The following is a 16,022-nucleotide window of genomic DNA, read 5'->3' as shown; positions in this document are numbered from 1 at the left end:
AAAAAAAAATAAATAAATAAATAAATTTATATAAAAAAATAAAGTATACACACTACTATATATAAAATAGATAACCAACTGTATAGCATATAGCAAGGGGAACTATACTCAGTATCTTTTAATAACCTGTAATGGAAAAAAATCTCTCACTTATATATGGAATTTTAAAAAACGAAAAGCAACCCTCAAGCTCACAGATACAGAGAACAGAATGGTGGCTGCCAGAGATGGAGGATGGGCAAAATGTGTGAAGGTGGTCAAAAAGCACAAACTTCCGGTTATAAAATAAGTCATGGGGAGGTAGTGTACAGCGTGGCGACTGTGACTAACATTACCGTATTGCATAATTGAAAGTTGCTAAGAGAGTAGACCTTAGAAGTTCTCATCACAAGAGAAAAGAAAACCCTGTAGCCACCTAGGGTGACAAATGTAACTAGACTTACTGCGGTGATCATTTTACAACATATACAGATACCGAATCATTATGTTGTATACCTGAAACTAAAATAATGTCGTATGGTTTTTTTTGTTTTTTTTTTGCGGTACGCGGGCCTCTCACTGTTGTGGCCTCTCCTGTTGCGGAGCACAGGCTCCAGACGCGCAGGCTCAGCGGCCATGGCTCACGGGCCCAGCCTCTCCGTGGCATGTGGGATCTTCCCGGACTTGGGCACGAACCCGTGTCCCCTGCATTGGCAGGCGGACTCTCAACCACTGCGCCACCAGGGAAGCCTAATGTCGTATGTTAATTATACCTCAATTAAAAAAAAAAAGAAAAATGAGGAAGGGACACAGAAGAGATGGTGGGGGGAGGAAGCAGGCAGACAGGCCCCAGTTTACAAAAGCGCATTCAGTGAAGGAAGTTCTGGGCCTCGGTGACCGCTGTGGCTGAGGACAGGGGCCAGTACCTTCAGGAGCTGTGACAGCGTGTCCAGCGCCGCAGGAGGCCCAACCTCCAAGCCTTCGTCTCGGCCCGTGGCTTTCTTCTTGTAAGTGACGTTGCCCAGGTACAGGATGGCCGAGAGGATGGAAAAGATCCTGGGGGAGAAAAGGAACCTAGGTCGGGGCACCTTCCCCAGTTGTGAGACAGCAATAGTTTCCAGTGAACTCGGCCCAAGTTTCCAGTGAACGAGGCTGAATTTGTAAAACCAGCAATTCCAGTCAGAACACACGAAATTCGAAAGATGTCCAATCCTCCACTGGGGACTCTTTGTGGAATAGGACTTGGGAGGCACATATCTCTATTTTTCTTTTTTTGGTGGTAGTGGTGTTGGGCGGGAGCTTAAAATTTTTCTTTTTACGGAGGCATAACATGCATACAAAAAAAAAAAAAAAAAAAAAAGAAAACACACAATTCCCCAAGTATAGAGTTTTGATGAAGTGTCACAAAATGTACAGATACCTGTAACTGGCACTCAGACCAAGGAACAGAACATTTTAGGCCCTGGAACCAGCCCCAGGTTCCAGAGGGAACCACTGTCCTGACATCTAATACCATCTGTGAACCTGACTTCAGTGAAATCACGTGTACTTGCATCTGGCCTCTTACTGAAAAGGTGTGAGATGGGGGAGCCAGGCGTGTTACTGTGTATAGCACCATCCCTTCTTAATGCTGCCGACCAGCACTTCTCAGCCTCCGCGGCGCCGGCACCTGGCTTCTACCTACCCGGCCCCCCTCCCACCCCTGCAATGTGACACTCCAAAATGTCTCCAGGCAAGGCCAAGTGTCCCCTGGGGGCGGAATTGGGGCCCCAGTGAGAACCACTGCTGTGTGTGCGGTTGTCCAGGTAGTCAACAAACTGAGGTCTCATTTTTGTACAGCCCCTTAGCTAAGAACGGTTCTTAAGGGAATTCCTGGTGGTCTGCACTTTCACTGCCGAGGGCGCGGGTTCAATCCCTGGTCAGGGAACTAAGATCCCGCTGGGTGGGGTGGTGGGGAGGAACGGTTCTTCAATTTTTAAAGGGTTGTTAAGAAAGAAAACAGAATGCAAAGAAGAACATGCCACAGAGACCACGTGGCCCACGAAGCTGAGAATATTTACTATCTGTCCCTCTCCAGAAAGTTTGCTGGCCCCTGCAGGGATATATCACAACGTGTTTATTTATTTAACCTCTGGTTGGTGGGCATTTGGGAGGGTTTCCAGGTTTGGGGGCTGTTATAAACAAGGCTGCTGTGTGCCTTCATGTGCGTGTCTCTGGGTGAGCAAATGTATGCATTTGGTTGTGTACACACATCCGCAGTAGGAACTGCCGAATGGTTGTCCACAGCAGTTGGCCCCGTTCGTGTCCCCCTAGCACCATGCTCGACAGAGATGTTCCCTCTGGGTATCCTGGTCACCCGGGCAGGTGTGGAGAACACCCTGTGTGGTTCTGAAGAATTAAAACAATTTTTAATTGTGGTCAAACACACATCATATAAAATTTGCTTTCTTGACTGTTTTCGAGTGTGTGGCTCCGTACTGTGAAGCATACCCACACTGTTGGGCAAAAGCCCTGTGGTGTTTTGTTTTTTGGGTAGATATACCTGAGTAAATTTTATTTTATTGGATTTCTTTCTTCATCTACTGAGATAGTGTAGTTTTCTGCTCATTAGCAGAATCTGTTAATTAGTCTGCTAATGTGGGGCTTAAAATTTTTAAATGATGGAGGAATTCCCTGGTGGTCCAGTGGTTAGAACTCCATGCTTTCACTGCTGAGGGCCCGGATTTGATCCCTGCTTGGGGAACTAAGATCCCACAAGCCAAGTGATGCAGCCAAAAAAAAAAAAAAAAAAAGATTTTAAAATGATGAATGACCTTTGAAAAGCCCTGTGGTTTTAATTGGCATCTCCCAATGGCTGATGACGAGCATCCCCTGTCACTGTGCTACTCTTCTTAGTGAGGCTCCTACGAGGGGGTGGGTCACATCTCAGAGTGACTGGTAAGCCCCAGGGGTGCCTGTGTGGGAGATGGCAGGGCGGCTGGGCCCGCCCACTTACTGCTTCTTGGTGGCAGGGAGGAAGCCCACCATCTCCATGGCCTGCTTGAGTCTTTCAAAGTCATGCTTGAGGTCCTCCCCATCTTCAATCTTCAAGTTATGCTGAAAAACAAAGTTGGCAGTGCTCTGGGTACTTCTGGGCTGGTGAGGGTGGCGTGCGAGGATGATTTTGGCTGGAACTGATGGGGTATGGCCCAGGACGTGGGGAATGAATGGGGTCCTTTATGCCACCCCCCTCTGGGCCTCCTTGGAGTCGGTTTGGGGGCTAGAGAGGGCCAAGGCGGATGGCATCTGACCTCCCAGCAGTGCGTAAAGAGCCCATGGGGAACAGAGGCTGCATTTGTGGTTGGGTCTCGGGGCTGTTTACCTGGTTGAGGTAGAAATAATCTTCAGGTTGCTTGAGCTGAAATTCCTGACGCTCTTCCTCGCTGACGCCAAGTAACAAATAATAAAACACATGGTAGTTCCTGTAGGTCAAAATTAGGAGAAAAAAGTTGTTTTTGGAGGCCGAGTGACAGCTACTCTTCAAACCACTATTAATACTGCTTTGGAGACCAGGCCAGGGAGGAAACAGCAGCTCGACTATGTACAAATTTGAGACAATAAGTCAATTCTTATAATGTCTTAAGAAAAAAACAAACAAACAAAAAAACAAACCCAAAAATCAAACCAGGAGCTTCTCCAGCGAGTAGATTCCTCAGGTGGTGGGCATATGTCTTGCTCACTGGTGGATCAGAGATGCTTCTAACCTAACCACATTCTGGCAGACATCTGAGCACCTACTCCAGTAAAAGCCCCGGGGAGGCACAAGAAGGTGGCAAAGCTCACGCTCCCAGGAGATCCGCCATGGCCTCCTGTAGATTTCCCCCATCTCAGGACATCTGCTTCTTTCCTTCATAGGGAAGAAGGTGGATGTGATGGATCACCAAGGAAATATCCCCCTACCTCTCATCCTTCTCTTGAGAGACCAGGCGAGACTTTTCAAGCAGGTACTTTTCGACAACAGCTCTGTCATCAAGAGGAAAAAGAAGGACAAGTGTTACATGTGAATACTGTTTCCTTGAAGAACAAGAGTGATTTGTTACCATGGAAAAGCCAGTTGCAGATTAACATCCCTGGACCCACGGTAAACACAGGGACCTAAAGGTAATCACCTTGAGTGTGGTAAACAAGCAACCTAAATGTTGAAAATCTTACTCTAAAGGTAAATACAATCATCATAAATGTGCCTCGCCCTACGACTACCATCTATAAAAATAAGGAGCCTGGGCTGGCTACTTCTGCCCTCCAGACCAGATTTGGGATGACAGCTGTATGGAAGCCCAACCTGGCATCACGCAGGACGCCCCACAGGTGGCAGGAATTGAAACGATTGGACCCATGTGCCCACGAATAACACTGGAAGGTTGAACCCTGCTCCCACCATCTCCCCAGCCATGAAGTATTTCTCTAATTGAAAATCGAAATACAACATAATGGATTCACTTTTCCATTCTTTTTGAAACAACTTTATTGATGACTGATACACGATAAACTGTACATACTCAAAGCACGCAACGGGATGAGTTTTGACTGGGTCCTTTCACGTAATTTTCAAAAATAGCTTTACGAGGCATAATTGATGCACAACAGACTTACAGTGTGTGACTGGATGAGTTGTGACACATGCAAATCCCTGTGAGTCCACCACCATGACCGAGATAGTGAACACATCCATCACCCTGAGAAGTCTCTGTGGGACCTTTGTCATTTCTCCTGCCACCCATCCCCAAGCAGCCACTGACCATCCCCTAAAGGTTAGTTTGGATTTTCTAGAATTTAAAAATAGGGGATTTCCCTGGTGGTCCAGTGGTTAGGACTCCGTGCTCCTAATGCAGGGGGCCCAGGTCCGATACCTGGTCAGGGAACTAAGATCCCACATACCGCAACTACTCCCTCGCACCACAACTACTGAGCCCGTGCACTGCAACTAGAGAAGTCCGCATGCGCAACAAAGAACCGGCACAGCCAAAATAAATAAATAAATAAATAAATAGACTCATTTAGTATGTACAGTACAGCTGACCCTTGAATAACACAGGTTTGAACTGTGGGTCCGCTTATACGTGGATTTTTTCCATAGTAAATGCTACAGTCCTACGTGATCTGAGGTTGGTTCAATCCATGGATGTGGAACCAGATACGCAGGAACCATGGATTTGGAGGAACCTCAGAAACAGAGGACCAACTCTAAGGAATCTTTGGATTTTCGACTAACCCCTGCATTGTTCAAGGGTTAACCGAATATTGTATCTGCTTGCTTTCACTCAACCCAATGATTCTGAGATTCAGCCACATTGTAGCGTGTATCAGAACTTCATTCTTTTTTGTGGCTGAATAATAGTCTGCATGTACAGACACACCACATTTTGCTTATCTGTTTATCAGCTGATGGCCATCTGAAGGACCTGGGTCCATGAGGCTATGTGGGCTCTGGGGCAGGAATAAGGCATGTCTGCGGCCACATCCTCAATGCTAACAGAGACATCAAACATTCCTTGGAGATCTACTACGAGGTTCTAGGCACTGTTTTGCAGGGATTCAATGACCTGGATTTAAATGTCCCCAGGTATGGGCACTGTGGCTCCCACCGATGGACTGGATGAGGTGCTAAAAATTGGGAGAGGCCACACGTTGCTTGGGACCCCACAGCAGGGAGGTGGCCTGGCAGGGACCTGAGCCTGGCAGTGGCCCTGCCTCTCATGGGATCCACTATCACCACGTGTGTGAGCTGTACAGGTCTGCAGGTCATCCTCATCTGAACCCATCTTGTTACACTGAAGAGGAAGCTGGTGCCCGAGGGGTGGCAGGGTCGGGCCCCTGGTCCAGGACCTGCCGGATGCTGCCAGCCTCTCTCACAGGACGGCAGTCTTCTGTCTGCAGCCTTGCACAGACACATGCACACATACAACCTGCATGGGTGGGTTTCCAAGGGCTCAGACTGTGCTGTCTCTTCTTTCAAACCCGTATTTTCTTCCATTCCTTCCACTGGCCAGTAACTTGTAGTTCTCAGCAGTTTGTTTTCCTGGGGGAGGAGGCTGCGTCTGCTCCTAGACTCACATTTTCATCTCAGTCTGTAGCCGATTCCCTGTACTGTGTCGGCATATGGGGGAGGACAGCGACCTCTCAGGGGCACCGAGCTGTCATTTGACTGGCCATCACCTCTTCCCTTTGCTGATCATTCTGGGAGCCTAGGCCCCTACGGGGGTCTTGAGGGAGCCAGGGAGCCCGCTGGCACTGAGCCCTTGAGCCCACAGGAAGACGAGGCCTTGCAAATTGGGGAACTGGGGGAAGACTTGGACTGCCCCTGACCCTTGGCCGCAGCGGGAAGTGGCATCGAGAAGTGTCACCTGCCCAAAAGCAGAACCGGGTCTGGGCCTGCTCCTTGTGAGCTGGCGGCAGCTGCTCCCTGGACAGGAAGTGTACCTCCCTCCTCGGAGTGTGGGCAGGCCACAGTCAAGGGCCGAGGCAGGACTTCCTTTCCTGAATCTGAGGCCATAGATAGGACTCTGAAGCTGGCCTATGAGATCCAGCCACCCAGGGCCACAGGAGCTGAGCCTGACAGGAGCTGAGGTGGGACAGGCTGGCCACTCAGCTGAGGGCCAGCCCTGCTGGTGTGCTGGATCGAATGGTGGCCCCCAGAAGACATGTCTACCTGGAACATGTGACTGTGACTGTGAAAAAAGGTCTTTGCAGGTGTAATTCAGTGAAGGATCTGGAGATCAGATCTTCCTCCATGGTCCAGATGGGCCCTAAATCCAAGGACAAGTGTCCCAAAAGACAGAAGAGAAGATCACAGAGAGACTCAGGGGAGAAGACCACGTGAAGACAGAGGCAGAGATTGGGGTGATGCGGCCACAAGCCAAGGATGCCTGGAGCCCCCAGAAGCTGGAAGAGGCCAGGAGGGATCCACCCCTAGAGTCTCTGGAGGGAGCGTGGCCCTGCCCACACCCTGATCTTGGACTTCTGACCTCCAGAACTGTAAGAGAATAAACTATTGTTTTGAGCCAATTGGTTTGTGGTACTTTGTTTCAGCAGCCACAGGACGTGAAATTGAGAATGCAGGAAGGAGCGATCTGGGAGGAGAAGGCGGGGAGCGGTGCCCACTGGCAGCCAAGGCTCTGGCTGCTGGCCTGCAGAGCCAGCCTGGGACCCAGGAGAACATGTGCAGCCTCTTGGTGTCTCTGCTCCCAAGGAGACACTGGAACTAAAGAAACTGTTTCTGTGTCCTCTACCCAGCAAGATACGCTGGGCTTTTCCTGCTGGTCAGAGGCTCTGCAATGTGGCAGATACAACTGTGCAAAATATGGACCCATGGGAGAAAAGCAGATTTAAAATAAGGAGTGAGGGGGAACTCCCTGGCGGTCCAGTGGTCAGGACTCAGCGCTTTCACTGCCGGGGCCCGGGTTCAATCCCTGGTCAGGGAACTAAGATCCAGCAAGCCACGCAGCACAGCACAGAGTAGATTAGAGTAGACTAGAATAGAATAAAATAAAGTAAAATGAGTGAGGGTCTTTGTGGAGAAAGGGCTGAAACCTGCAGGGCAGGTGGGGACAGGTGGGTGGCTCCGCCCATGCAGATGCCAAGCTGGGCCCAGCAGTAGTCGGGAAGGGACCACTGGACAGCCCATGGGGGTGCTGAGGCCCACTTCCAAGTGTCCCTGAGGGCTAAGGGGCCAGAGCAGATGCTGCGTTTATTGAGGGTCTCTCTCCTGCACTACTGCCCATCAGGGCCTGGGCAGTGGGAAAAAGGAAAGAAGCCAGAGGCTGAAGGATTTGGGAAAATAACATTTCTGTCCTCGTCTTGAACAGGCACCACCAACTGAAATGATCGTCAGTTAGGTTTAGATGGACAGAAGAACCTGGATACTTTGAAGTCCTGGAGGACCTCTCCCTTCCTGAAACACCGGCGCCTTCTCACGGCCTCCAGGGGCCTGTTGCTCGGGTCTCCCCACGTCTAACATTTAAGGTTTCTTATCCTGAGGCTCAGAACATCACCTGGAGCCTTCGCAAATCCCACTGCCACTGCAGACCCTCACATCAGAATGTGGAGGGGGTGGGTTCCTTCGAGCCACCAGGCAATGGACTGTGCCGAAAAGCCTTATTTTTTTCCCACTGTGAAATAGTTTTATTGGCTCATAAGACCTTTGCCTGTTAGAAAAATATCCCAAACCCTATGCAGTATTAAATCACAATTATATTTTTTTAACTACTTGAAACTACCCAGAATATAATTTTTTTAAAGAAAAATAAATCCTATAGTATTCAATTCTGAAATGACATTATGACAAAATAGATAATTCCTTGTAACATTAACTCATTGCATAAAGCTGCCAGATATTTTCATTAGTATAACCATTGCACAGAGTGCAAATGGACACAATTTCTTTCTTTTTTTTGGGGAACACAATTTCAACATTACACATTTAGCTGAATTTAACTGTGCCCTCACCTAAGGAACTCACATTTCTGGCACAAAATGTAGACCTGTTTTAACTTCCACCAGGCAGTCAACTTCACAATCCAGTTACCACCTATGGACTCATCCACCTATTCATCCATGTGTCCATCCAAATCCATCAATCTACCCACCAGCCTCTCACGAATCTACCCATCCACCAGTGAGTCCATCCATCCATCCATGAATCTATTCATCCATCCACCCATCCATGAATCTACCCATCCATCCATCCATCCATCCATGAATCTACCCACCCATCCATCCATCCATCTATCCATTTTTCCACCCATCCATCCATCCACCCACCCACCCATGAATCCACCCATCAATCTACATACCCTCCCTCTCACCCACCCACCTCCTTTGAGTACTTTCCTGGACAACTGCCTCACTTTGCTACCCAGCATCACATCTCCTTCTAGCTAAAGGGGCATGTTTGGCAAATGCCAGAGTCCACATCAACTCTCCCTGTGGCATCCTTAGACCCACTGAATTAGAAACATCAAGACCAGGGCACCTGTGGCGTGCCCTTGCCTGTTCTTGGCAAACTCTATCATGCTAGGACCTCTAGCTCATTATGCTTACTCCGTGGGTGCCTGGGCCCACGGGGCTGCCCTGGGGAAGGTAGGGTTGGTTACGAAGGTGCCGCCCCTCCCCCACCCACACTCCCACCTCGACCCACCGCTCAGACTTTCACATCAACGACTGAAAGTCACACTTGCTTCCCTGTACGATTCACAAATGCCTGCCGGCCCACGATTTCAGCACCCAGCTCTCTGCTGGCTCAGTCCTGGCACCCCGCCGCAGGGAAGCTCAGGACCTCAGACCGAGGGCTGAGTGCACAGCGTGGGTGGCTACAGACTCACCCTCTCACGATGCCGCTCTCCAGGTAGTTGACCTGGATAAATTTCCCAAATCGGCTGGAATTGTTGTTGTGAGCCGTTTTAGCATTCCCGAAAGCCTGGGAGGAAAACAAAAGGAGGTTTTCAGGTTGTGAGGATGAAGTTTCTACAGGCCTCAGCCTGGAGCCTGGGGGCTCCCTGGAAGTCACGCAGAGACTCCAGGAGAGACCTGGAGAACAGAAAGGTAGGTAGCCCCAGCGCATCCCACAGGCTTACTCTTTATCTCTGTGTTTGGGGGTGTGGGAGGGGTCCAAGTTTTAAGTCCTGGACATTAGAAATGCCAATCGTCAGAATTCTTTTTCAGTAATAACTGTTCACGTAGCAAACTCCGGCCTGTGGGCCAAATCCAGTCAACTGCATGTTTTTGTATATTGCCTGTCAGCCAAGAGTGCATTTTACATTTGTAAATGGTTTCAAAAAAAACACCCCCCAAAACCCAAAAAACCCCAAGATGAGTAATATTCCCTGCCATGTAAAAATCCTATTCCCACGTCAGCATCCATAAATGAAGTGTGTTGGCACACAGTCAGGACCGTTCATTTACTGGTTGTCCACGACTGCTTTTCTGCCGCGATGGCAGGGTAGCTGTGACCGAGACCATCTGGCCTGCAAAGCCAAAAATATTTATTATCCAGAATATTTACTTCCAGAAGGAGTTTGCTAGGCCCTGGGTTGATACGGGCTCCAGGCTGGACACCTGCAGTGTGAGGGAGCTGACGTGGGGACAGGTCCCAGGCTGGAGGGGTCCTGCAATTCCATGGGATGACAAGCTGGTTCACTGCAAATTTTTTTTTTTAAAATTGGGGTAAAACTAGCATAACATAAAACTAAGTTTTTAAAAGTGAACACTTCAGTGACATTGAGTACATTCACTGTGTTGTGCAACCATCCCCTCTATCTAGTTCCGGAACATTTCCGTCACCCCCAGAGGAGACCCGTCCCCATGAGCTGTCACTCCCCAACTCCCTCCCTCAGCCCCCGGTAACCACGAATCTGCTTTCCGTCTCTGGATTTGCCCGTTCTGGACATTTCACCTAAGTGAGGGCATACACTAGGTGACCTTTTGCATCCGGCTTCTTTCCCTCAGCCTGATGTTTTCGGGGTTCAACCACACTGTGGTAAGAATCAGGGCTTCATTCCCAGTATATAGAGGAAAGGCTGCATAGTGCTCAGAGCCTGTGGCTTGGTCAAGTCCCCGTGGGGTCTCCCACGTGACCACCACCCAGATTACAACAGGGAACACCCTCTGTCCCCGACGAAGGTTCCTGGGGTACCCCCTTTCCACATGGTACCCAGACAGGGAGAACAGCCAGGGAGAGGGTGTGGTGGAGCCTTGGGGCACACTCAGGGCAGAAAAGGTATCTGGGGAGAGGGGTTCCCTGTTTTGGGGGAGTGAGAGGCCAGTATAAGAGGTGGTGGTGAGGCCGGGCAGAGGAAGGGAAGAGGCAGAGATGGCATGGCGGGGGGTGACACCCCGAAGTTACACGCGAAAAGGGAAGCTTGGCAGAAACGAAAAAGGTGTCAGGCTCACACTGTTCCCGTTTGAGGAGGCTGAGCTGGGCAGAGGAGGTTGGAGGGAGGAAGACGGCAGCTGGAAGGAGGTGGGAAGGCCACTGCCAAGGTCTGGATGTGTGTGTTGGGGGCGGGGGACAAGGGCAGGGTGCAGAGAGGTGGCCAGGCTCTCAGGGGAGCCAGGAACAGGGAGACACCTAGAGGAGCCGGGATTTTCTTGAAATCCTCATTCTGCAGGGGGGATGGATGCAGGTCCCTCATTGATCAGAGCTTCTGGTGCGACCGCCTGAAGGCAGAAGCCCCATAAAAAAGCATCTGCTGGAAGGCCTGGGGTTCTTCCTCGGAAAATGGTTCCATTCAGCAGAGCTTGCGATCAGGGCTGAGGCCCCCCGGTTGGGCCCATGCGCCTGTCACGCTCTTGGCTGATCAGGTCACAGGATGAGTGACTTCCTGCCCGGCTGCCCCTGGGGCTCCAGACCCCAGAAATGGGTCTCGCTGTAAAACCTGAACCAACTGCCAAGTTGCCAAGCAGGGGAGTGACAGAGGAGGAGGCGGCCCCAGAGAGGCAACCCGGCCCTGACTGCAAAGGGGGTACCTTCAGGGTGGGGTTGTGGGAGCCCTTTGAGGGGGGGTCTCCACCTGGCCTGGTGGAGCAGAACCGAGCTTGAGAAGGTGCTTTCTGGAGTCAGACAGCAGCCACAGAGACCACACCCCCTCCTCTTCTTCACAGCATCCTGATGTGTGTGACCGAGCTATAGGCCAGCTGCTGGGGGCCAGGCCACGGTCTGCCCTGTTCTCCTGACCTCAGCACTGCTGACACTTGGCGGGGGGGGGGATCCTTCTCTGGGGTGGGGCCGTTGTTCTGTGCACTGTAGGGTGTTGAGCAGCATCCCTGGTCTCCACCCACCAGATGCCGGTAGGTAGCATCTGGGACAACGCAGAACATCCCCAGAGAGAGCTGAATTGCCCAAGTTGAGAATCACTGCTGTGTACAGATGGAGGTAAAAGGGGTTTGCAGGGTCGGGTTGTCTGGGGCTCCCTCCTGTCATGAGGGTCCCCACACGCACTCCAGGCGTTGATGGGCTCCCTGGCGAAGAAAACTGTCTTTCCAGGTTTAACCTCCTGTTCCCTCTGAGTTCAGCTTTTAAAGGGGTAAAGCCCATGGGGTAAAGCCACAGCTCTGAGAAAAGCAGACAGCAGATCTGTCTCCTCCTTTCCTTCCAGACCCTGCAGGGTGGTGTCTGAGCTGAGGACAGACCTGCTTTGTGGTCAAATGAGCTCCCACGAGCGAGCATGCCAAGTCCTGCATGTCCTAACTTCAAACAGATGGCAGAGGGGTGCCCGACACCGAGTGGGCTCCCTCCAGGGGCAAGTCCTAAGTCCCTGCAGTGCCTGTGTTCAGGGCCTCCGCAGAGACAGCCCAGAAAGGCACACTTGCATCCGGAAGAGCCATAGTGGTCCCTTCTGAACTCGGGACAAGTCTCTGTGGCGATTTCTAAGGAAACAACCAGGCCTGGCGTCCTGGGGATAAGAGGGAATGTCTTCGGGATGTGAGGGCCCACCATCTCTCTGGTTCTGCGATTACCAGCGCAGGGCCTAGTGACCTCATGCGTCTGGTATGCGGTCTCAACACACTGTGACTTTTCAAAGCTGATCTAAAAATATCCGGTTGGTGCTATTATACGTCCCTTAGAGGAGGAGGAAACGCTGGCCTGGCACCCGAAGCCAGGGGAGCTATTGTGTAGCTGTTCCCGGGGCCGTGCACTGCCTCCAAGCACAAGGGTGGCTGGTGTGCCCAGTGGATCATGTGGGGTTGGGGATGGATGGAAGGGATGAAGCGGGACCTGGGTGCCAGCAGTGATGCGATATGATCTGGCACTGGCGCAGGCGTGGCCACACGCTCACGCTGTCTTCCCATCACGTCAGACGATCCACGGCTCTGGCAAAACGCTATTCGAGAAAGGCCTCTACTTTCTTTGAAATGCTTTTTTTCCCTTTTATAATATAAAAGACATGTTTCTCACATAAGCTGTACACTTGGAAAAAAAGATAGAACCATGCTAAAAGTTTACCTAACGAAAGGAAAAAACCATAAAGAGATGACCCATTAATTCAACCCCACCCCCAAGCATGGTTTCTAGGTAAAATGAACGAAGCAGCTGTACCCTGACCTTCTCAGATCCCCCTCCAGGTGGCCCCCCCCCGCACCCTGACAAGGATGTCAAGAGCCAGGGGATGTCTGGCTGTCTTCTAACTGCCTCTGTCTTTGAGGTTCTCCTTTGGGGAGACTGAAAAAGCTTTTTTAAATCAAAGACATCCAGGGTTGGGGACTTTCCTGGTGGTTCAGTGGTTAAGAATCCCCCTTCCAATGCAGGCGACACCGGTTCAATCCCTGGTCGGGGAACTAAGATCCCACATGCCGCGGGGCAACTAAGCCTGCGCGCCAGAACGAGAGAGAAGCCCGTGCACCTCAATGAAGCGAAGAGACTGTGCACCACAACGAAAGATTCTGTGCGCTGCAACTAAGACCCAACAGACCCCCCCCCCCGAAAAAAAAAAGATATCCAGGGTTGAGCAGCCTACATAGCCAGAAATTTCCAGACGGCACATTTTCTATCTAAACAGGATGGCTCTTCTCTCTGTTGGAATGCGCAGTAAGTATTTTAGGAAGAACGGCGATATAACATCAAAGAATGACCTGTGGTGTACACCAGCCCCACGCCAGGAGTGCTGCGGGCTTGTGACTCTTTCCTTTGCTCGAATTCCTCTAAGGGACAGACCTGCCTTCCTCATTTCCGATGAGGAAACTGAGGCACAGAGAGGTCAACTGACCTCCCCGAAGTCTGCCCCAACCCCCAACCCACACCATGCCCGTAGCCGCTCAGTCCCTGGTCCAGGCTGGTTCTCAGAGCTGGGAGCCAGGTGAGCAGGCCTGAGACTTTTCGGGGTGTCTGCCTGCCCCAGCAGCCCGGCAGGTGGATTCCCGAGCCTTGAGTTCACACCTGGTCTCTTGTGCATCCCACATGAAAACCGGACAAGCCTTGAGACGGACTGCATTAGGCAAACAGTGTTTTGCTTTCCGATTTCAAAACTGAAAAGCCCCATTGAATGAGCTCACCAAGGCAAACGTGCTTGCTATCTCCTGTGTTGACAGTTGACCCCAGAGAAGGGGTTTCCCTGGAGATAAGTCCCTCAGCCTCACCTTGCATGGTGGTGGTCCTTCCAGCCAGGCGGAGGTGGCCTGAACTGGGATAACTCCTTTGCCCTCAGATACACCTGCAGCCGTCCTCACTTGCTGAGGTGGTTTTGTCTTGGTTGTGGGGCTGGCCTTCTGTTTTTCTGATCTAGCCGCAGGGACCTCCCTTCCCAAGTGTGTGGTGCTTCATTCATTCACTTGACAACAATGTATTGGTTGGCTGCCGTTGTGTCTGGCACCGTTCTAGCTTCAGAGAGCCCCCTCCCTGGTGGTGCTCCGACAGGGACGCCCCCTCCACGTCTACCTTGGCCATGGCTCAGATGTCACCACCTCCCGACACCCTGGAGGCTGCCCACTGCCTCTCATGACCTTGACACTGCCCCTCCCCCTGCGATGCCACATCTGGGTGGAGCCTCTGTTCCCCAACCCGGGACCATAAGCCATGCCATACAGGACTTCCGAATCTCTTGTGTCCAGCCAAGGCCAGAGAGGAGTGACCACTGTTGCCAGGAGGGGCTGTGAATGGTAAGAGAACACTAGCAAATATTAGGCCACTGTGAAGCCTAAAAGTGGGGCTGAAAGGGAGACTGTCTCCCGCTCACTGGCCTGCAGGAGCCCTCTTGTTCCAGCCCTGGGTGTGGGTGCAGAAAGGCAACACCCGAGGGTGACTGGGAACCAGCCCTGGCACGGCAGCCCCACCGCTGGAACTCATGCTATTTTATTTTCCCAAGTGCTCTCCAAGTTCCAGGCGTACCTTTCTACGTGAAACGGCGCCCAGCCCATGCCCAGATCGTGTCCATTTGGGGACACAGGCGACTGCCGGACCCGCAGGAGGAGAGCTGGGAGGCGTCCCATGGCCCGAGGCGCCCTGGAGATCTGCTCTGCTGTGTCTGCTGAGCAAACATCCCCAGGGGCATCCAGTCAGGCTGGGGCTCTCCTGTGTGGAAATGCCAGGAAAATAACCCCCAGGTGTGTGTGGGTGGAGGGCTACTTCCTGGTGAGAAGACCAGGAGAACAGCTCTGCATCGGCAGGGGATTCGGACAAATTAGTTCACTGCTCTTGAGTTTCAAGTTCCTCTCCTGTAAAACGAAGGGGTAAACCCCTGTCTTCTCAGGTTGTTTGAGGACGAAACGGGACCATCTGTGTGAACCAGGGGCGGGCCAACTTGTTCCATGAAGGGCCAGCTAATAAATATTTGGGGCTCTGCTGCAACATCTCGACTCTGCTGTGGGAGCGTGAAGCAGCCACAGACGACCCGTACATGAATGGACGTGGCCATGGGGAGGACACCTACGTGATGCCCAGGATGGGGGGAATGCGGGGTGGGTGGCAGGCTTAGACATTGACCTCTACCGGGGTCAGCAAATTACGGCCAGCCACTTGTTTCTGTGTGGTCTGTGAGCTAAGAATGGTTGTCACATTTTTAAACGCTTGAAAAAAAAAATCAAAAGAATATGTCACAACACATGAAAGTGATATGAAATTCAACGTGCAGCCACCATGAATAAAGTTCTGTTGGCGCACAGCCATGTCTGTTTACGAACGGTCTGTGTCTGCTTTTGGACTATGGCAGAGCTGAGTCGTGGTGGTGAAGACTGGTTCAGCAGAGCTGACAATACTGACCCTTGGGTCCTTTACAGGGTAGGTGTGCCAGCCACTGTTCTAGAGGCTCTCGGTTAAACGTCCCCTTCTCCCAAAGGGGGCCAGGGCAGTGCTGGGGCCGGGAGAAGACTTCAACACTCAGACATGCAAGGTGAGCATGACAGGGTGTGAGTGTTGCCTTGGCTGACTGGTCTCCCCCCAAAGCACTGTAGGGACACAGAGAAGCAGGACCAGGAAGCATGGAGGACAAAATGGGCCAGTGGAGTCACAGGCTTAGAGGGGCTGTGTGGAGAGACAGAAAAGTTCCCTGGGGGCTGGGAGTGGAGGGGGTGGGAGG

The 16,022-nt window shown here is 51.5% G+C and overlaps 1 protein-coding gene across 10 annotated transcripts in view; it reads right to left on the bottom strand.

Moving 5' to 3' along the window:
* Nucleotides 1-16,022, bottom strand: part of MYO9B (myosin IXB) — a 72,448-nt gene that overhangs the window by 36,801 nt on the left and 19,625 nt on the right. For all 10 annotated transcript variants that reach the window (XM_024767519.1, XM_024767525.1, XM_024767522.1 and 7 more), the window contains exons 2-6: nucleotides 9,339-9,433; nucleotides 3,919-3,981; nucleotides 3,341-3,440; nucleotides 2,975-3,075; nucleotides 906-1,035 (exon numbers count right to left, since the gene is read on the bottom strand). In XM_024767519.1, coding sequence (XP_024623287.1) covers nucleotides 906-1,035; nucleotides 2,975-3,075; nucleotides 3,341-3,440; nucleotides 3,919-3,981; nucleotides 9,339-9,433 — 489 coding nt within the window. The remainder of the gene's footprint in view (nucleotides 1-905; nucleotides 1,036-2,974; nucleotides 3,076-3,340; nucleotides 3,441-3,918; nucleotides 3,982-9,338; nucleotides 9,434-16,022) is intronic.

This window comes from Neophocaena asiaeorientalis, unplaced genomic scaffold (genome assembly GCF_003031525.2).
Source record: "Neophocaena asiaeorientalis asiaeorientalis breed wild unplaced genomic scaffold, Neophocaena_asiaeorientalis_V1.1 scaffold87, whole genome shotgun sequence".
Taxonomy (NCBI): Eukaryota; Metazoa; Chordata; class Mammalia; order Artiodactyla; family Phocoenidae; genus Neophocaena; species Neophocaena asiaeorientalis.
Note: the sequence above shows the minus strand (reverse complement) of the source record. Positions and strands in the feature narration are given on the sequence as shown.